General features: G+C 44.0%; 1 protein-coding gene across 3 annotated transcripts in view; it reads right to left on the minus strand.

Moving 5' to 3' along the window:
* Positions 1-18142: 18142 nt before the first annotated feature.
* The window catches only part of FXR1 (FMR1 autosomal homolog 1), a 165654-nt gene continuing 160879 nt past the window's right edge, over positions 18143-22917 (minus strand). For all 3 annotated transcript variants that reach the window (XM_075340585.1, XM_075340584.1, XM_075340586.1), the window contains one exon: positions 18143-19497. In XM_075340585.1, the coding sequence (XP_075196700.1) occupies positions 19330-19497 (168 nt within the window). In that variant the 3' untranslated portion in view covers positions 18143-19329. The remainder of the gene's footprint in view (positions 19498-22917) is intronic.

A 22917-nucleotide genomic window follows, 5' to 3' on the forward strand; every position in this document is an offset into this window, starting at 1 on the left:
GATGCTTATAACAAATTTTATATAATACGATTTTTATATTTTCATATTCTTCAATAAGTTTTGTTGCGTCCGCAATGGGAAGAAACATAACGGTTACCATTATACAAGAGAACACATTTCAAGCGTCTAATGAATCTGTGTATAAACAGCCACCAGTCTTCTGGTTGATATTTCTTTAGTCCCATTTGAAGTACAATTCCTGGGATATCATTGCAGTATACAGTTCTTCCTCTTGGTTGAAATATGGGAGAAACCTCTCTTCTCTTGTCCAATAGGCTGTAATTTTAACTTCCGCCTTTATAAGATTTTGTTCATTAAATCTGCACTCTAAAACGTCAGATGCTTGCTTGGACACGTTTAAATCTCAAATCAGGTCATTGAGTTATTTTTGGCTTAATGGTTGAGGCCTGAAAGATCTTCCCTCAAATTCACTCCTGCTGCTACCTCCTGCCATACACTCCAAACCCTGCCTCTCTTCATAGTCTTACAGTGGATGGCCTGCTAGACAAACGTATGGTAGTATAATTGCTATGTGAAATAGGTCATCCAAATCAGAAGCCTGACCAGCTTTCATGTAACAATTAAAGCCTTTAATTTTTACAACACAAAAATAGCAATTGTCATGGTGTTTTTATTTATTCTCTCCATACAATTGGCACACCAAAGTTTAAACTTTTTCTTTCACCATTTATCCACTGTCATAGGTGCTCCACACATTTTTTGCAAACCATATGTGGAGCCCAAGACTTATCCTAGTCTCCAAGCTGTACCACAAAATAAACCAGGTATACTTGATGCACAAAATCTGTGATATTTCTTATTTGTTTTTCAATCATGTACTCTCCACAGATGTAGCAGAATACATCATTATTGTTGATGCAGGCTCTTCTTAATTAAGTCATAAGTTTTACATATATTTATATACTTATTAAGACAGAACTTTTTGGGTATAAACCAAGACTGGGTTGGCAAACTTTAATGGATTCTTTCCTCAGCAAATTTGCGCTAGGATTCTGGCTTCAAAAGAAGGGAATTTTGTTTACTTACCGTAAATTCCTTTTCTTCTAGCTCCAATTGGGAGACCCAGACAATTGGGTGTATAGCTACTGCCTCCGGAGGCCACACAAAGCACTACACTTAAAAGTGTAAGGCCCCTCCCCTTCTGGCTATACACCCTCCCGTGGGATCACGGGCTCCTCAGTTTTAGTGCAAAAGCAAGAAGGAGGAAAGCCAATAACAGGTTTAAAGACAAATTCAATCTGAAGAAACATCGGAGAACTGAAACCATTCAACATGAACAACATGTGTACTCGAAAAAAACAAAAATCCCTAAGAAAACAGGGCGGGTGCTGGGTCTCCCAATTGGAGCTAGAAGAAAAGGAATTTACGGTAAGTAAACAAAATTCCCTTCTTCTTTGTCGCTCCTAATTGGGAGACCCAGACAATTGGGACGTCCAAAAGCAGTCCCTGGGTGGGTAAAAGAATACCTCGTGATAGGGCCGTCAAACAGCCCTGTCCTACAGGTGGGCAACCGCCGCCTGAAGGACTTGTCTACCTAGGCTGGCGTCCGCCGAAGCGTAGGTATGCACCTGATAATGCTTGGTAAAGGTGTGCAGACTCGACCAGGTAGCCGCCTGGCACACCTGCTGAGCCGTAGCCTGGTGCCGTAATGCCCAGGACGCACCCACGGCTCTGGTAGAATGGGCCTTCAGCCCTGACGGAACCGGAAGCCCCGCAGAACGGTAGGTTTCAAGAATTGGTTCCTTGATCCACCGAGCCAGGGTGGATTTGGAAGCTTGCGACCCTTTACGCTGACCAGCGACAAGGACAAAGAGTGCATCCGAGCGGCGTAAGGGCGCCGTGCGGGAAATGTAGATCCTGAGTGCTCTGACTAGATCCAGCAAATGCAAACCTTTCTCAAATTGATAAACTGGATGAGGACACAAGGAAGGTAATGTGACATCCTGATTGAGATGAAAGGGGGATACCACCTTAGGGAGAAACTCAGGAACCGGACGTAAAACCACCTTGTCCTGGTGAAACACCAGGAAGGGAGATTTGCATGAGAGCGCCGCTAGCTCGGACACTCTCCGAAGAGACGTGACCGCTACTAGAAAAGCCACTTTCTGTGAAAGACGAGAAAGGGAAACATCCTTCATAGGCTCGAAAGGCGGCTTCTGGAGAGCAATTAGAACCTTGTTCAGATCCCAGGGCTCTAACGGCCGCTTGTAAGGAGGGACGATATGACCAACTCCTTGCAGGAACGTGCGCACCTGAGTAAGTCGTGCTAGGCGTTTCTGAAAAAATACAGATAGCGCTGAGACTTGTCCTTTAAGGGAGCTGAGCGACAAACCTTTTTCCAACCCGGATTGCAGGAAGGAAAGAAAAGTAGGCAATGCAAAAGGCCAGGGAGGAACTCCCTGAGCCGCGCACCAAGATAAGAATATCTTCCACGTCCTGTGGTAGATCTTGGCGGAGGATGGTTTTCTAGCCTGTCTCATGGTGGTAATAACATTTCTAGATAATCCTGAAGACGCTAGGATCCAGGACTCAATGGCCACACAGTCAGGTTCAGGGCCGCAGAATTCAGGTGGAAAAACGGCCCTTGAGATAGCAAGTCTGGTCGTTCTGGTAGTGCCCATGGTTGGCCTACCGTGAGGTGCCACAGATCTGGGTACCACGAAAGCAAAGCAGACTCCAGCTCTCTGCGCTGACGTTCTATACAGCGTCCCGCCCTTCCCCTGACTGGCAGGCCTGGGGGCGGGAACGAAACGAAACTAGGCCGCAGAAAGCCGGGGACTCGAGTAATAAGCGCGGCCGTGATATATGCACGGCCAGCGCGGAAGTCCCCGGCGCACCACAAGTCCCAGCCGCGCCGCAGCGAAAAACTGACAACAGCGGCCGCGCGGCAGTTTCAAATACATGTCCCCTCTCAGCAAAGCTGTAGATAGGAATGGCACCAGCGCGCAGCGCTGTTGTCCCCGGCGCACTAACACACCCAGCAATGCTGCAGTGTGCGTGCGGACTGTACGGGGACACAGAGTACCTTGGCGTAGCAGGGCCCTGTCCCTGACGATACTCCGCTCCATATCCAGCAGATTCCCCAGGGGCTGTGGACGGAGCACGGTCTCTGTGCCTGGAGACCGGTAAATCCCACTTCACCCAGAGCCCTAAGGGGGATGGGGAAGGATGCAGCATGTGGGCTCCAGCCTCTGTACCCGCAATGGGTACCTCAACCTTAACAAACACCGCCGACAAAAGTGGGGTGAGAAGGGAGCATGCTGGGGGCCCCATATGGGCCCTCTTTTCTTCCATCCGACATAGTCAGCAGCTGCTGCTGACTAAACAGTGGAGCTATGCGTGTATGTGTGCCTCCTTCGCACAAAGCATGAAAACTGAGGAGCCCGTGATCCCACGGGAGGGTGTATAGGCAGAAGGGGAGGGGCCTTACACTTTTAAGTGTAGTGCTTTGTGTGGCCTCCGGAGGCAGTAGCTATACACCCAATTGCCTGGGTCTCCCAATTAGGAGCGACAAAGAAAGTAACTTTTATGGCATTGTAGGCTTACAAATTGAAATGCAAAATAATTATATGGGATAACTCATTACCTAAGACATTGTTAAAAAGTCACAGACAGACCAAAAGCTACTGCATTTGGTCTCACACACAAGTGTTGCATTGGGAGAATGCTTTATTTTAATGGATTATCTCAAAATCTTGAACCAATTCAGCAAAAGTAATGGGATTTTTAAAATAAGCACCCTCAAAACACCCTAAATGCTTTCAAAAAACCTTGGCATCTGAAAAAAATAATTTCCTTGTAAATCTGTGTTATCAGAACTAACAGTATTTGGTCCTTAAAATAAGGAAGCTCAATCTTTCTGAACTGCACCTATTAGATATGGCATTCATTGCTTTTAGTAATAAGCCATATTATTTAGAAAGCCCTGAAAATTACAAAGATCTTCAAGTCATCATTAGCTTATGAGTCAGAAAAAGATGTTTAATAGAAAAAGCGTTAACCCATCCATCACCTTGGAAACACAAATTCCCATAATACAAGACTGTTTAAAAAAAAAAACAAAAAAAAAAAAAAAAAAAAACTAGGGCGTGAACCTCTGGATTACTCTTGGATTTAGCATAGGCTACTTTATAGATTTTTTTAAAAAAATTACAGATAATTCACTTAAAATTTAATCAATTGTTTCTTGACAAGTTTGGACCTAAGGGTCCAGAGGCACCTCTTAAAACGAAGGGTACTGGTGTAACATGGACCTGCTCCAGCATGTTAGGTCTTCTGTAATCATTCTTTAGATGGGGGAGGCAGCATTACTTGTATTACAGAATAGCTCTGGCTATGTGCAGTTAAGAATACTAGTGTGGATGTATCTTTTTGTACCACTCAGCCCGGAAAAGTGTGTCTGTGTACTGTCCATCTGCTTATCAGATACCTTTGGGGGCAGTACCACAACCGATTTACACTGACAAACAAAAGGGAAATAACGTTTTGAACTTTTGACTTTCATCATCCACTACAGCTTCAATTGTGAGACTGCCTTCATCTTATAGACAATCAACTTAGCTATATCATACATAAATTTGACTTGCAACTATTTAACATATTATTAGTTATACAGATTCTTGTCCTCTCACTGCGTTATTACTGTTTTGCTCCTGGTGGTGGAATTTTTTTTTTTATTACTGTATACTACAAATTACAACCTGTTCTCACATTCCATAATAGCTCAGTGTTTTAAGTTGATTCATAAGCAAGATCACAGGTTCGAATCGAGGAGCAGTCAAGGTGATGATTTCCTAAGAAAAGAGAAACAGCATCATCCAGCTCATTGATCGTGATCTCTCTGCCATAAGTAAAATCTTAGGGGTACTTTGCACGCTGCGACATCACTAGACGATGATAGCGATGCCGAGCGCGATAGTACCCGCCCCCGTCACACATGCGATATCTTGTGATAGCTGCTGTAGCGAACATTATTGCTATGGCAGCTTCACACGCACATACCTGCCCTGTGACGTCGCTCTGGCCGGCGACCCACCTCCTTCCTAAGGGGGCGGGTCGTGCGGCGTCACAGCGACGTCACACGGCAGACGGCCAATAGAAGCAGAGGGGTGGAGATGAGAGGGACGTAAACATCCCGCCCACCTCCTTCCTTCCGCATAGCCGCTGGAGGCAGGTAAGGAGAAGTTCCTCGCTCCTGCGACTTCACACACATTGATGTCTGCTGCCGCAGGAACGAGGAACAACATCGTACCTGTCGCTGCAGCAAAATTATGAAAATGACCGACACTACACAGATCACCGATTTACGACGCTTTTGCGATCATTTATGGGTGCATCTAGGCTTTACACGTTGCGACGTCGTTACTGGCGCCGGATGTGCGTCACTTTCGATTTGACACCGACGACATCGTAGTAGCGATGTCGCAATGTGCAAAGTACCCCTTAGAGTCTGGTAATAAGACAAGGAAGATGTATCTGCCTTCTACTAGGATGTTGTTTCCTGTGAACCTGTGTAGCTCCTCCCAGCTGAGCTAGTCCCCACTATTAATCCTGCATGTACCTAATCTACATTGATCAACATTTGATGTTGTTTTTTTTTTGTAAGGGTACACCATGCCACTAGAACAGTGTTTTACAAACGATCCAAAGTTTATCAACATAGAACCTTTATTTTGCCCAAAACATGATGATCATAATTAGAGAACTACGACTGTAGCACAGAGAAAGATTAGAAATAAATTTTCCGAAGGTAAAAATGTTCACTAATCAGTAGGAAGTGTACAGGACTTTGGTTTGAATGACTTCAGCACATCTGGGGCCACAGGACATCACTATACTCTTATACTGCTCTAATGTGATTTTGCTCCAGTATTATTCCAGTTTCTTCCACAATTCTTTGACTGTTGTGGGTTTCTTGGCCATAACTTTGTCACCAAGGATTTTCCAGACAGTTTCTATTGGGTTTAGATCAGTACTCTGGGCTGGCTAATTCATTGTTTCAATGTTTTCGGTTTCAAGGAACTTCTTTACTCATTCTACTGTGCGACAGGGGGCATTGTAATGCATGGAAATTGCTGGCTGATTGAGTGATGAACGCAATTAACGAACCACATGTTGTTGAAGAAGGTCCTAATACACACTTGCATTCACTCTGCCATGTAGCTGAATGAGAGGTCCAACTCCTGCTGCAGAAAACATTCCCCAGTCCATGACACTTCTTCCACCACCTTTCACTAACTTTGTAACAAACTTTGGGTTCAGTCTTTCCCCAGTTTGTCGACGAACATGTTTCTCATCAGACCCAAATAAATTAAACTTGCTTTCATAACTAAAGTGAACTGGCAAGCAATTCCAGCTGCAGTGTGGAAATGATTACCCATGGATATTCTACGTATGATCTTTTCCTCTCTTGCATTTGTCTTTCGAGGGCGACCAGCCTTCTGGGGGGACTTGAAAGAGTTTGATGTTGTACAGATGCAATATTCTTGAAATTACAGACTTGGAATGACCAACTTCTCTTGCTATGGCTGATAGGGTCACCCCTTTGGCCTTCATCTGGACAACCTGCTGCCACAGGGTTTCAGTCACTTTGGAACGGCAAACCATTTTTCAAAGTCAGTGCAAACTGGAAAGTTAGGCTGCCAGTTAAATACGGTTTGTCAGATAATTAAGGACGTTAGCACCCAGTGCCAGATTACCACCAGTAAATTACAGGAATCTGAAAGTGTTCTTATTTTGATCAGTGCTCTTTTTCATTTATCTCATTTAAATTTTTATTATGTGGTTTACAATAAATTCAATTTATGAAATAAGCTTATAATACTATTAGTTTACTTATGTTTAGGGCTAATGGAATCCGCCAAAATCCGGGATCGGCGGATCACTGCCGAATTGGAAAAAAATCCGGATCCGCTCCGGATTCCGATAGCCATATAAGTCTATGGGGACCAGAATCCAGAGATTAAAAACGTTTGTGGAGGGGACAGGAGGGTAGGAGCGAGGGCAGTGTACTCACTTGAGTCTGTGTTATGGCAGCAAACTCCTTCTGGGTCACACGTTTCCCTTCCGGAGCCAACAATTCAATATTCATTGTTTTGCCTGCCCACCGGCGCGTTTAATTGGTTGCAGTTAGACGTGCCCCCACTCTGAGTGGCAGCATGTCAGCTGACTGCAACCAATCACAGACAGCAGGACGGCCGGTGGGCGGGGAAAGCAGTGCAAGTGTCTGTGGGTCGGTATGGTGAACGTGCATTTGTTTCAGAAACACATGCACGTTCCTGCCAGAAGTGTGTGGCTGTGCAGGTGATATGATGTCAGACTCGTACAAGTCTGTCATGACATCAGCCGACACAGCCTGTGCTCTCTGAGCATGAGCGTGTATGTATACAGAAACATATGGACGCTTCTGTCAGAGTGTGCGGCTGTCGGTAATGAGCTGTCAGACTCATACAAGTCTGCCTGCCACGCTCTCAGCATGCGCATGCATGTACACAGAAACTGTTAGAAGTGTGCGCGGCTGTGTCAGTGATGCAGCTTTTTTTTTTTATTACTTAAATAAATAAGTAAAAAAACAAACCCCGATGTGTGGTCCCCCCTAATTTTCATCTTCAGCCATGAAAAAAGCTGGCTGGAGGCTGGTATTCCAGCCCGCAGCCGAGCGGTTTCAAAGATTTCCGGGTGCCGGATCGGGAATATCGGGTGCACGATCTGGATTCGGCACTGGGGAAAATAATTGAAAAATAAAGTAAAACAGAAATAAAACAGCGTTTTATACTTACCGAGACTCGGTGTCATGGCGGCTCACTGCTTCCGGGTCGCACATTCACTTCCTGTACTGTGCATCGTATACACACAGCTTTCCGTGTTTTCAATCGGCCTTCCTCTCGTCTGTGATTGGTTGCAGGCAGACCGCGCCCCTAGCCTGTGACAGTATCTGCCTGCTGTGCCGCGCAATGCTCAGTCATTGTCTGCAGAGCCAGCAGTCGTGCTCTATAGCCACTGGCTATGTAGCAAAGCTGAAGTAGCGTGGGACCTCGTGTGGATTATGCCGGAGCTGCAGTGTGTTGGAGGTTAATACAGAGGTGAAGGAGGGTGTGTGTTTTGTACTTTATTCCAAATAAAGGATTTTTCTCTGTGTCTGAGGTTATTTACATACACTTACAGGTTAGTGTGATGAAGGTATCTCATAGACGCCTGTGCTATCACTACTCTAGGGTTTAGTAGCAGCTGTGCGCAGCTATTAACCCCTCATAACCCTGATTGCCATCGCACCAGGGCAATCGAGAAAAGCCGGTATTCCACCGGGATTGTCACATCTAATAGATCCGGCAATACCAGGTGGATCCGGATATTTACCGTTCAGATCCGCTCAGCCCTACTCATGTTAGGATATAATCACATAGGACTACACAATGACCTTAACATTTAGGAAATTGTGTGTTGTTCTCTAATTTTGATCTCCAGTGTATCTAAATATGATATCATGTCTAGGTGTGGTTTTAGGAAGATCAGTGTTCTTTCTTGCTTAGTCATCTGAAGGACAAATTAGGTCTATTCCTAGATACCTGATGCTTTTCTCTGCTGAGGCAAAGGGAAGCTTTCATTTGAGTTGCGCTACTGAGCACTCTGGGCAACCTATTGGGAGAATCACCTTAGGCCTGCAACACACATCCGTACAACCGGTACGTGTTTGGTACATTTTTCCACGTACCGGCGGCACGCACACACGTGCACCAATGTTACCCTATGGTAGCAGGCACACACATGTAAAACCATGTCCGTGTGATTTATACTTGTGTGTGTGTGTATGTTTTTTTGCCCATATAACATGTCCGCGTTTCTCCGGCATCACACAGACACGGAACCGCTAAAGTCAATGGGGCCGTGTCTGCACGTAAGTGACACGGACCATGTACGTGTGCTTTCCCGTATGGTCAGTGTGCGTTTTTTTTAATGGTGAAACGGCTCAAGACACACGGACTGCACACTGACCTGACACGCACTTATCTCGAGCATACACGGACATTCAACACGCACACTCGGCAAGCATACACCATCACACTGATGTTACACGTACCGGAGAAACTGACATTGAAAACGGAACACGTTCCCGAAAAACGGACCGGAAGACACGCACGTGTTTTATGCGGATGTGTGTTTCAGGCCTTAATGGCATTAAAGTTTAGAATAGGATATTTTAGACTATGCGAAGAGAATACATAGAATAGCTGGTAGCGAACCTTATGGATCTGAACAAGATACTAGCACATCATCAAAATATAAGCCAATCAAGTGAGAGTCCTCCCCCACCCGAATACACTTTATTTTCGTACATGGTTGGATAGTCTCTGCCAAAGGCTTTATTACTATTGATCAAATTATAGGTGATAATGAGCATCCCTAGAGCGTGCCATTTGTTGTTTTGAACGAGGCAGACAAGAATCCAGATACCAAAACATTTGCACTAGGATATATAGTGCCATAAATTGCCCATTTTATGTTGCTAGATAAATTTGGAGAAGACTGCTTCTAGATATTCCCAGTGCACCAAAAGCTTTTTCAGCATCTAAAGAAATAAGTACACATTTCAGCCACATAAAACAGGTCCAGTATACGCCTCTTCCCATCTCTCGCTTGCCTCCCCGGCACAAATCCAACTTAGTCCAATGATATCAAGTGAGGGAGGACTTGACTAAGTCTGCTTGCTAGCAATTCCGAGTATATTTTAAGGTCACAATAAAGTAACAAGATTAGTCTAAAGTTTTCAGGTTTTGTAAGAGATTTAACTGGTTCTGGTAAGGTCGTTATTGTAGCTTCTAAATACAAAGGGGAAATATAACCTTTATTCAGCCAGCGCACAAAAAAAACCTAAGAAAGCCAACAGTTGTGTAACAAAACGTTTTACAGTATACAATAGAGAACCCATTTGGGGTGGCAGCAGACTGGGATTTGGTAGTTTTAATCATAGTTATAATTTCATTGTAAAAGCAGCGTTCAGACCTTGGAATTGAAGCTCGTTGACTACAAGGACATTAATTGATCTTAGAAGGTTGACGATAAAATACAGATTTTTTACGTTGATCTCGACTGAGGAATATTGGAATCTAATTTGAGATTATATAGTTTAGAGCAGTATGCAGCAAAGGAGTTCACAATCTCAATGGGATTGGATATACAGTCATATGAAAAAGTTTGGGCACCCCTATTAATGTTAACCTTTTATCTTTATAACAATTTGGGTTTTTGCAACAGCTATTTCAGTTTCATATATCTAATAACTGATGGACTGAGTAATATTTCTTTATTGAAATGAGGTTTATTATACTAACAGAAAATGTGCAATCTGCATTTAAACAAAATTTGACCGGTGCAAAAGTATGGGCACCTCAACATGAAAGTGACATTAATATTTTGTAGATTCTCCTTTTGCAAAAATAATGGCCTCTAGTTGCTTCCTGTAGCTTTTAATGAGTTCCTGGATCCTGGATGAAGGTATATTTGACCATTCCTGTTTACAAAACAATTCCAGTTCAGTTAAGTTTCATGTTCGCCGAGCATGGACAGCCCGCTTCAAATCATCCCACAGATTTTCAATGATATTCAGGTCTGGGGACTGGGATGGCCATTCTAGAACATTGGAATTGTTCCTCTGCATGAATGCCTGAGTAGATTTGGAGCGGTGTTTTGGATCAGTCTTGCTGAAATATCCAACCCCTGCGTAACTTCAACTTCGTCACTGATTCTTGCACATTATTGTTAAGAATCTGCTGATACTGAGTTGAATCCATGCGACCCTCAACTTTAACAAGATTCTCGGCGCCGGCATTGGCCACAGCCCCAAATTTTACTGTGGGTAGCAAGTGCTTTTCTTGGAATGCAGTGTTTCTTTGCCTTCATGCATAACACCTTTTTGTATGACCAAACAACTCAATCTTAGTTTCATCAGTCCACAGGACCTTCTTCCAAAATGTAACTGGCTTGTCCAAATGTGCTTTTGCATACCTCAGGCGACTCTGTTTGTGGCATGCATGCAGAAACGGCTTCTTTCGCATCACTCTCACATACAGCTTCTCCTTGTGCAACATGCGCTGTATTGGTGACCGATGCACAGTGACACCATCTGCAGCAAGATGATGCTGCAGGTCCTTGACTGTTCTCACCATTCTTCTTCTCTGCCTTTCTGATATTTTTCTTGGCCTGCCACTTCTGGGCTTAACAAGAACTGTACCTGTGTTCTTCCATTTCCTTATTATGTTCCTCACAGTGGAAACTGACAGTTTAAATCTCTGAGACAATTTTTTTGTATCCTTCCCCTGAACAACTATGTTGAATCATCTTTGTTTTCAGATCATTTGAGTTGTTTTGAGAAGCCCATAATGCCACTCTTCATGGGAGATTCAAATAGGAGAACAACTTGCAAGTGGCCACCTTAAATACCTTTTCTCATGATTGGATACACCTGCCTATGAAGTTCAAAGCTCATTAAAGGTTACAAAACTAATTTAGTGCTTTAGTAAGTCAGTAAAAAGTAGTTAGGAGTGTTCAAATCAAGAAATTGATAAGGGTGCCCATACTTTTGCACCGGTCAAATTTTGTTTAAATGCGGATTGCACATTTTCTGTTAGTACAATAAATCTCATTTCAATCCAGAAATATTACTCAGTCCATCAGTTATATGAAACTGAAATAGCTGTTGCAAAAAGCCAAATTGTTATAAAGAAAAAAGGTTAACATTAATAGGGGTGCCCAAACTTTTTCATATAACTGTATTTTCCCATTGAGAGTCCTCCAAATACTCTATTCTAGATTTAGATATCTCTCTGAACCATTAGAGCACCCGCTCTGTCTCCCATGGAATATATATCTGGCCTTACACTTAAGGGTATTTTACACACTGCGACATCACTAGCGATCTCATTAGCGATATGAAATTCTAGATCGCAAGTGCGATCTTTCGAGATCGCACATGCGTAAAATGACCGATGAGCGATCTCGAAAGATCGCACTTGCGATCCAGAATTTCACATCGCTAATGAGATCGCTAGCGATGTCGCAGTATGTAAAGTACCCTTTACCCATATTTTTTTTCATAGGTGCACTCAGTAAAGATCTCAATGCTGGAAGTTTAGAAGATTGCTCTGAAGGTATTCATGACTTGTGTTTTTTCCCAATAAGGATATATGAGCTAGAATATTAAGGAGTACCCCTCTTATAAACGCCTTATGAGCTGACCAAATTGTGTCATCAAATACCATATTATCGTGCATTTCAAAAAAAGTGGTTTAGCTTATTTATATTGTAATTTCTATATTGTGCAGATTTTGGGAGAACTGTGTTTAATCTCCAAGCAGAAGACAATGGTACGTGGTCCAACCATGTGTGTCTTGGGGAAAAATAAGTATAGTCCTTTTTGTTTGCGTCGTGATAACGCTAGCTATCATGCTGTGCCCCCTCCACAATTAAATCTTTAACTCTTCTTCTCTAATGTATGACTTGAATTTGCAGTCTAGGCTACAGGATACTGGTATATAAAAATTTCCACATATCACAATTGGGTCTTTGGCTAGGTTTTTAATTTCTTTTTTAACCACCCTATTGAAAAATCTATGCTGAGCATTAGGCTGGGGTCACACAAGGATTACTGTGATCCCCTCGCATGATACTCAGCTCACGCTGGCAGTACAGCAGTCGAGTGTCATGCGAATGTCCCTGCGACCGAGGTCCGATCGTGCGAGCAGACCTCAGCTGCGGGGGACAGGCCGGCACTGAGTAGGGGAGGGAGGGATTTATCTCCTTCTCTCCTCCGTAGCCGGCTATTGCCATACTCTCACTGCACTCGCGGTACACCAGTGTAGCGCACGTTCAGTGCGTTTTTTCTCTCACCCCATAGACTTGAATGGGTGCGAGAGAAAACAGGATTGCATTACAGTCGCAGCATGCTGCGATTATTTTCTCGGTCCGATTAGGGCTGAGAAAATAATCGTTCATGTGTGCTGAAACACAGGCTAATATTGGGCCGAGTGGAATGCGATTTTTTTATCGCACTCCACTCGCATCGATTTTCAAGCCGTGTGGCTTAGGCCTTATTAGGAGCATATATTACTGTATTTTTAAAGTATATGAAGTATTGTTTATAGAGCAGACCAGCATGAGAAACCAACCCTCTGTATCACAAATTGTGGAAACTATTTTAAATGCCACTCTTTGACAATAAGTTCTACCCCAGATGTTTTAGAGGCGGCATAGGAATGTATCAAAATAGGGAAGTTCTTGTATGTCAGCCTATAGTTGTCCAGCATCAGTAAATGCATTTCTTGTATACACACGATATCAAATTTAGATTGTAACACTTTCCTCCATAAGAGATCTTTTAAAGGGCGAGTTCAACCCTCTAACATTCAAAGATTATATTTTAATAACCATAATGTATTAACAGAGTCAATTTAGCATACCGGCATATATACAACTTGCTTCTCTTCCCTTGACAATTACAGTTTGCGTACGTATAAGCATGACCTGCATAAAAGAAAAAAAACTTAAAAACAACACAGACATAGAAATAAATGAAACCCCACAAGTGAGAAATTAGGTACATAGTGACGTAGGACCCTGGGCGACAAATCCTTCAGGACTTGCTCAGTGAAAGTGCCATTAAATAAGCAATGTAACCAACAGTGGATTGTGTATTCAACTAATAAGGAGTAAACTCCTTAAGCCCTCATTGTTGTAGTACATCAAAACCAACCATATAGTCAAGCATTAGACCAGTCTGAGTTATCCTCCTCTGATGCTCCGGAGTCATTTTGTTAGACTAAAATTATTTTAGCAGAATTTTTCAGTAGATCCTCTGCTTGTATAGTAGAAATGCAGTCATTAATCTTGCCATCTTTATGTATCACAAGCTGGATAGAAAAACCCCATTTATATCTGATGTTAAAAGTCACAGTGCAGTTTAGTAAATATAGACAAAATGTGTGATGTCACTCCTCAGAACACATGTCCCCTGCTCCAGAGTACAGTAGTGGCATACTTTATACGACTCAATACACCACTTGACATTGTTGAACACAGAACTGATACGCAAAAAATGGATGTCGGAATGAGCCATTATTGTGAGAGGGTGGGTTTGCTAGATTTCTGATATGTAACCAAAGAACCTAGTAACAGAAGCAAACAATCTCCAACAAATCTGCTTGTGACTTGAGATAAGTAGATCCAAAGTTCAGTTTTCATAAGAAGCAGAGTCTTTACAAAAATGTCAGTGTTCGGGTGCTTTAAGTATGCCGACTAGAGAGTGAACCCAAGGTTTGTACCAAACACAGACTTAAACTTTTTTTTTGTTTATGTGCTTTACGTATGAACACCACTCAGGCGAGCATCACAGTGCTCAGCGAAGTGCGAGCTGCTTGCACTGGGGTAAACAACAGCGTGATCGGATGTAGTGCGCAACAAATATATATAAATTTATTTTTTTTTTTGGGAGGTTTTTTGGTGGAGGGAACCCTGCCCACCCACTTCCAGAAGTGATCCACTTATGGCTGGCTGCATGGGGGCAGAGACCCTAACTGCCCAATTCGTGATTTCCATTGGGGGTTTGGGGGTTCAGGTCAAGTCCAGGTGCTGGACTGAACTTTATCTAAAGTACAGATAACGATACAGATCAAAACTTCAACAGGTCTTCTCATCAGTAATGTTGGCCAGTTGAGCGAACATCGCTGTACTTGGGTACGCTCGGTGCGCAGTCCAGTGCAAGTCGCTTGTAGTGTTTCAATGACACACAGTGGGGTTAAAAAGCAACATTATTGGAGGTAGTGTGCATAAAAAAAATCCTCCATCCCACACAAGTGTTCTGCTTATGGCTGGATGAATGTAGTCCTAGAGCCTGGACTACCAATCAGTGACTTCAAATCAAGTTTGGGTCAAGCCCAGGTCTAAAACAGAATTTTATCTAAAGTACGGCTAAACCCAGGTACACTCATCTCTACTTGTGACCTCAGATTTAAGGATATGTTGGATTTGTTTGATTACATTTGCTTTCTCTTCAGTTTTAGTATTTTTGTTTGTTTTGCAGGATAAAATAATCAGCAAGCACTATGAGAAGCAGGATAAAATATTCAAGTGTCCAGCATAAGGAACTATAGAGAAACAGGATTGGCAGATGCTTCATGAGAATGGAACAGGTTGCAAACTATACTAGCTGAAGGGAAAATATTGAGTAGTATGTAAGGCAAAATAAAACCAAAGCCGCAGCCGGTAACATGGGAACCAATTTACTAGAGACCATAAGAAAAATTCCCCAAAAAATTAACCTTTTATTAAATTAAAAAGGTATATCCAAATTTACCAAAAAGAACACTCTTCTCTAAATAGTAAAGGGCAAAAAAAAAAAAAAAAAAAAAAGGGGTAAATACCAAACTTTTTATATTTTTTGTGTGGAGGGACACTGAGCTTAATATGCCCCTACTGTGTCCCTAACCTATCAATGCAGGGTATGACGCCCTAGGGTTGTTGCGCCCCCATTCACCAACAGGAGACCCTAAGAACTCCCTAATCAGCTCTATACTACACTAATATGTGCACCCAAAGTATGTAAAGTAGACTCCAGCCCTCTGCGCTGACATTCTGTACAGCGTCCCGCCCTTCCCGACTGGCAGGCCTGGGGGCGGGAACGAAACGAAACTAGGCCGCAAAAGCCGGGGACTCGATTAATAAGCGCGGCCGTCATACATGCACGGCCAGCGCGGAAGTCCCCGGCGCACCACAAGTCCCAGCCGCGCCGCAGCAAACTAACAGCAGCGGCCGGCGCGGCAGTTCGCAATACATAGACTCACTCAGCAGAGCTGTAGTGAGTAGTGGCACAAGCACGCGGCGCTGTTGTCCCCGGCGCACTAACACACTCAGCAATGCTGCAGTGTGTCTGCGTCTGTATGGGGACACAGAGTACCTTGATGTAGCAGGGTCCTGTCCCTGACGATACTCAGCTCCATATCCAGCAGATTTCCCAGGGGCTGTGGATGGAGCACGGTCTCAGTGCCTGGAGACCGGTAAAATCCCACTTCACCCAGAGCCCTAAGGGGGATGGGGAAGGATGCAGCATGTGGGCTCCAGCCTCCGTTCCCGCAATGGGTACCTCAACCTTAACAAACACCACCGACAAAAGTGGGGTGAGAAGGGAGCATGCTGGGGGCCCTAGTATGGGCCCTCTTTTCTTCCATCCGACATAGTCAGCAGCTGCTGCTGACTAAATAGTGGAGCTATGCGTGGATGTCTGACCTCCTTCGCACAAAGCATGAAAAACTGAGGAGCCCGTGATCCCACGGGGGGTGTATAGGCAGAAGGGGAGGGGCCTTACACTTTTAAGTGTAGTGCTTTGTGTGGCCTCCGGAGGCAGTAGCTATACACCCAATTGTCTGGGTCTCCCAATTAGGAGCGACAAAGAAATGAATAATAAACTACTAATGACAAACAATTACCATACAAGAATTTGTCACTTATCTGGCATAGAGGTCCTGTAGTCAAGGTCCTCATATTCAGACTTCGTCCCGACGCGCTTCTCCTTGCTCAATTCACAGGGTTCATCAGGGGACAGCTTAGAATAAAGTTCAGGACAGGAGATGTTCAGTCCCGGTAGCAACCAATGTCTAAGCTGTCCCCTTCATGAACACTGAATTGATCAGGGAGAAACGCGTCGGAACGACGTCTAATTATGAGGACCAGGACTGCAGGACCTCTATGCCAGATAAGTGACTAATAGTATGGCAATTGTTTGTCATTAGTAGGTTTTTATTAATTTTTCACTTTGGGTGCACATATTAGGGAGTTCTTAGGGTCTCCCATCGGTGAATGGGGGCACCACAACCCTAGGGCATCATACCCTCCATTGATAGGTAGGGACACAGTAGGGGCATATTAAGCTCAGTGTCCCTCCACACACAAAAAAAAAAAAAACAAACAAACTTTGGTATTTACCCCTTTTTTGCCTTGACTATTTAGAGAAGAGTTCTTTTTGATAAATTTGGATATACCTTTTAATAGATTTAATTAAAGGTTAATTTTTATGGGAATTTTTCTCATGGTCTCTAGTATGTAAGACACAAAGCATGATTATGCATATCAGCATAAGATAAGTGCAAATAACCTTCACATAGCCATAACACAAGGTTTAGACATCATACAGATGACATGTGGGTCACAATACAAATGAAAAAATGCAATTGCATTATAGCAGTACAAATAAAAAAGTCATTTAATGGTAGCAAGGTCTACAAATTCTAGCTGTTGCTGGTAGCCTTTTAGGTTTATAATGGTTTCGCAATTCAGCTCTTTGAAACCGCCATTTGAATTGCTACAAGTTTAGTAAAGGTATAGCTCTTTCCTATGAAGCTATGAGGACAACAGAACATTTTGTTGAGAGATTTCCCATACTCAAAAAGTAAATGTAAAGTATATGAGCCTGCCACAACAACTGAGCATTGGGCATGACTCAAGCACACAAGTAAAATGGAAATCAATGTGGAACGCAAGGATTTTTCTTGGAAATCTTCAGAAAAAATGCTCAAGTTCCGAAATGACTTCCATTATACTCCGGTACAAGTCTAGCCCATCCAAGCATGGTAGTGCTCACTCCTCACTACTTAGCACATTTAAATATAACCTTGGGCAAGTATGCCCCAACCTTCAATAATAATTTGGCGTTCGCAGCACAGCCACTATTTGGATACGCTACACAATGCTAGAAAACAAAGAACGCACATTAAACAATCAATGGCTAGCTGAAGGCTCTGCGCCATTTCCTCCATTATTCAATGTATTAACAATACAAAATCCCCTAGTCACGTAATATGCACACTAACTTTGGGACAGCATGAAATAATTTTTGATTACGAAACACTGCATATTCTCTTTATTCCCTTTATTGCTTTATACATCTACGACTACATTCATAGTTTACATTTTTACCTTGGGTTTAGAAATACCCACAGAGCACTTTTCGAGTCGAACATGTTCCGATATAGACTGAATAGCTAGAGCCTGGATTTGACAGCAAGAATTTAGTGAAAGAGAAATACGTTACAGGGGACTTAGAAAAATGAAAAGAAGAAGACAAGATATGCTTGAAAAGTATGTGCTGCAAAGATGTTTATTTCATGGATTTCTGTCCAGTTGAAGAGGGTCGCCTCCATCAGGCTTTAAATTGTGATACTTGATGTAAATCAAGGATTTATGTCCAGTACAAAAAGGAATCACACCGCTTGTCAATGCTTACTTTTTGAGGGAAATTGAGCACTTAAAACTGGTCCAACTGTATTTACCACGTTGAATTAAATGTCATGTCGATACACACATTAACCTCTCCGCTGCTGGACATGCAAGCAGTGAAGGGGTTAAGAAATCATTGCATTTCCCCATAGGAAACTAGGCTGATAATCAAAAATGGAAGATCAAAGTTTATTTTTTTGTGTTTTTTTGTTTTGTTTTTACTACCTGCATACAAAAACATATTGCACATCAAACAACCAAAACAAAAATAAAAATACCATACTAGGACTAACATATGCAGTTTTTATACAGGAGAAACATTCTGGAAATTGATCTTTTTCAGTAGTTAGGGTTATGCCTTTGTGGACTACGTTCGGTTTAGTGTTTATAGCAATGTTTGATTTTAAATACTGTACAGTTTAATAAATAAACCAAACAAAGCTCCAATGAAGAACAGTCACTGCCAATAGCTGCAGATGAGATTTGTGTTCCAGTGGTCTGCAGTTTTTCCTCCATACAGCTTTTTTTGTTTTTAATAAAAAAAAAATCAAAATAAAAAAACAAACAAAAAAAAACATGGATTAAAACGACCAGTTTCCAGACCTAACCAATGGAGAGTTACAGTTCAGTGCAAAATACTTTTAGACTGCATTTTCTAGTTTTCCTCAGGTGAAGAAGTGGTTGCATATTATTAAAAATGTAACAAAAGCAGCTAATGCTTTCAGGACAAATATTATGCAGGATCCCCCCCATTCAATGCCATATTTGAAACAAAACATTTCCTATAGCCAGCACTTATTTTCTTTTTTTTTTTTTCTTTAATGTTTCGTATACTATCTCAAGGCACATCTGATGATGTATTTAGAACACAGTAGGTATCAACTTATGTTTAACATGTTTATCAGGATCCCTCCCCTTTCTTTATTCCAAATGGAGGAACTGAAAGTGTGGTGGTGTAAAGACTGGCGATCCTTAATCTATCTTTGGCAAGCTTGTACAAGCACTATTGTAAAATGTAATGTAAAGGAACTGTAAACTAGGACACTCCATTTAGGAAACCCCATTCAGTATGGCTTCTTGTTTGGTTCCATCTTGACAGCTTGCAGTGTTCCTTTCGGGGGCTGTTGACAATGACTTTGAGGAACTGCCACCATTGGACCCTCGTGGTCCATTTGTGACCTTTTCAGAAGCTCCGTGTTCTTCAATGACATCCTTTACCTGTATAATAAGTAGTTTTGTTAGATATGAGAATAGTTGTATCACATAATAGGTTTCCTTTTTGAATGCTGTCAGTAACACTGCAACACCACAAGCTAAACTACCAAAGGATCGGACAAGGAGAGCTAGGGCAGGATACAGCAGTATAAAATATAAAGAAGGATACCAGTAACAGTATCCTCCACTATGCCGTAGGTCAACTTGATATGCAAATTAGGATTGCAAGTGCACTGGTAGGTATATTAGTGCACTTGCAGCTTATGGCTCATCTGCTCTCATTAATGCCAGTACAAAGAAGAGAAGTGGAACTATAGACTGCAAGTGCACCAATATATGCACCAGTGAACTTGCAAACCTAATTTGCATATCAATAAAAGGTGACTTTCAGTGCAGCATATGGCACTGTAATATTATATTATACAGAGTGTATATATTTTACACACAAAACATACACATACTATATATCATATATAAACATCGTATTTGGCTTTCATTTTATAATTATTGCTTCTGTAGTCAAAATTTCAACATTTTTATTCCCCAACACGTTGCTTTACTTTGAACATGGGGGAGGGGGAAGATCACTGGTTTAAAAAAGAGAATTTTGTTACTTACCGTAAATTCTTTTTCTTATAGTTCCGTATTGGGACACCCAGACCATGGGTGTTTAGCTTCTGCCTCCGGAGGACACACAAAGTACTACACCTAAAAGTGTAGCTCCTCCCTCTGAACTTATACACCCCCTGGTAGCCAGTCCTAGCCAGTTTAGTGCAAAAGCTGAAGGAGAATAGCCACCCACAAGTAGAACCGAGTAAAAACCGGAACAACCGGAGACTCTGTCCACGACAACAGCCGGTGATAACACACGGAACAAGAAATTTGCCAACAGGCAACAGGGAGGGTGCTGGGTCTCCCAATACGGAACTATAAGAAAAAGAATTTACGGTAAGTAACAAAATTCTCTTTTTCTTTATCGTTCCTTTGGGAGACCCAGACCATGGGACGTTCCAAAGCTGTCCCTGGGTGGGAATAAACAGAAAAAACTAAGAAGTAGGCGGAGCCTAACTTCACAAGAGGGCGACAGCCGCCTGAAGGATGCGTCTGCCCAAGCTCGCATCTGCCGAAGCATGAGCATGCACTTGGTAGTGCTTCGAAAAGGTATGCAGGCTAGTCCAAGTGGCAGCCTGACAGACTTGTTGAGCCGTAGCCTGGTGCCTAAAAGCCCAAGAGACAGCTCTGGTCGAGTGTGCTTTGATCCCCGGCGGGGGAGGCACCTGAGTACTCTGGTAGGCGTCCGAAATGGTCGATCTAATCCAACGGGCCAAGGTCGGCTTAGAAGCAGAGAGACCATTGCGCCGCCCTGTGGTTAGCACAAAAAGAGAGGTGCACCGCCTAAGCGCAGCGGTGCGAGCCACATAAATCCGGAGAGCACGCACCAGATCTAGAGTATGCAGCGCTTTCTCAAAGCGATGAACAGGGGCCGGACAGAAGGAAGGCAAGGAAATATCCTGGTTAAGGTGGAAGGGAGAGACCACCTTAGGAAGAAAGTCCGGGGTCGGACGGAGAACTACCTTGTTTTGGTGAAAAACCAAAAAAGGTGACTCCGAGGACAGCGCAGCCAAATCAGAGACTCTCCTGAGAGAAGTTATGGCAACTAGAAAGGCCACCTTTTGAGAAAGACTATACAAAAACCTCCCTAAGAGGCTCAAAGGGGGGTTTCTGCAATACCGTGAGGACCAAGTTAAGGCCCCAGGGATCCAAGGGCCGCCGATAAGGCGGAATGATGTGAGACGCACCTTGCATGAAGGTGCGGATTTGAGCCAGCCGGGCGATACGCCGCTGGAACAGCACTGATAGAGCTGAGACTTGTCCCTTGAAAGAGTTAAGGGACAGTCCTAGCTGCAGACCGGACTGTAAAAAAGACAGAAGGGTCGGCAACGAGAATGGCCAAGGAGAATGGCCGAAAGAGCGACACCAGGACAGGAAAATTTTCCAAGTCCTGTGATAGATCTTGACGGAGGAAGAGTTACGGGCCCGGGTCATAGTGGAGATGACTTCAGGAGGAATACCAGAAGCCGTCAAAATCCAGGACTCAAGAGCCACGCCGTCAATTTGAGTGCCGCAGAATTCGGGCGGAAAAACGGACCTTGCGAGAGCAGGTCTGGACGGTCCGGAAGATGTTACGGCATCTCCACGGACAGTTGGAGCAGGTCCGGATACCAAGCTCGCCTGGGCCAGTCCGGTGCAATGAGGATGACTCGACGGCCCTCCATTCTGATCTTACGCAGGTCTCTGGGCAAGAGAGCTAGAGGGGGAACCACGTAGGACAGACGAAACTGGGACCAGTCTTGAACCAGAGCGTCCGCGGCGAAGGCCTGAGGATCATGGGAGCGAGCCACGTAAACCGGAACCTTGTTGTTGTGACGGGATGCCATTAGGTCCACGTCCGGAGTGCCCCATTTGCGGCAGATTGACTGAAACACTGCCGGGTGCAGGGACCACTCGCCACCGTCCACGGATTGACGGCTGAGATAATCTGCCTCCCAGTTTTCTACGCCAGGGATGTGGACTGCGGATATGGTGGACTTGGAGTCCTCCGCCCATTGAAGAATGCGTTGGACCTCCAACATTGCCAGGCGGCTGCGTGTCCCGCCTTGGTGATTGATGTAGGCAACCGCTGTCGCGTTGTCTGACTGGACTCGAATGTGCCTGCCCGCCAACAGGTGGTGAAAGGCTAGGAGAGCTAGAAGCACAGCTCTGGTTTCCAGCACATTGATTGAAAGGGCTGACTCGGACGGAGTCCAAAGTGCCCTGAGCTCTGTGGTGGAGATGTACCGCTCCCCAGCCGGATAGGCTGGCATCCGTGGTGAGAATCACCCAGGACGGAGCCAGGAAAGATCGCCCTTGGGACAGGGAGAGGGGTCGAAGCCACCACTGAAGAGAGCTCCTGGTCCGTGGCGACAGAGCCACTAACCTCTGTAAGGAGGAAGGCCGCTTGTCCCAACAGCGGAGGATGTCCAGCTGCAGAGGACGCAGATGAAACTGGGCAAAGGGAACCGCCTCCATGGAAGCCACCATTTGACCCAGCACCTGCATCAGGCGCCTGAGGGAATAACGGCGGGGCCTCAGGAGAGAGCGCACCGCTAGCTGGAGAGACTGCTGTTTGATTAAGGGCAACTTCACAAGTGCCGGCAAAGTCTCGAACTGCATCCCTAGGTACGTGAGACTCTGGGTCGGAGTCAGAGTGGATTTGTGAAGATTGACAATCCACCCGAATTGGGCTAGGGTGGCGAGAGTGAGCGAAACACTCCGCTGACAGTCTGCGCTGGATGGACCCTTGACCAGAAGGTTGTCCAGGTAAGGGAGCACAGCCAACCCCTGGAGGCGCAGGACCGCAATCACTGCCGCCATGACCTTGGT

The sequence above is a fragment of the Anomaloglossus baeobatrachus genome, chromosome 3, assembly GCF_048569485.1.
Source record: "Anomaloglossus baeobatrachus isolate aAnoBae1 chromosome 3, aAnoBae1.hap1, whole genome shotgun sequence".
Classification (NCBI taxonomy): Eukaryota; Metazoa; Chordata; class Amphibia; order Anura; family Aromobatidae; genus Anomaloglossus; species Anomaloglossus baeobatrachus.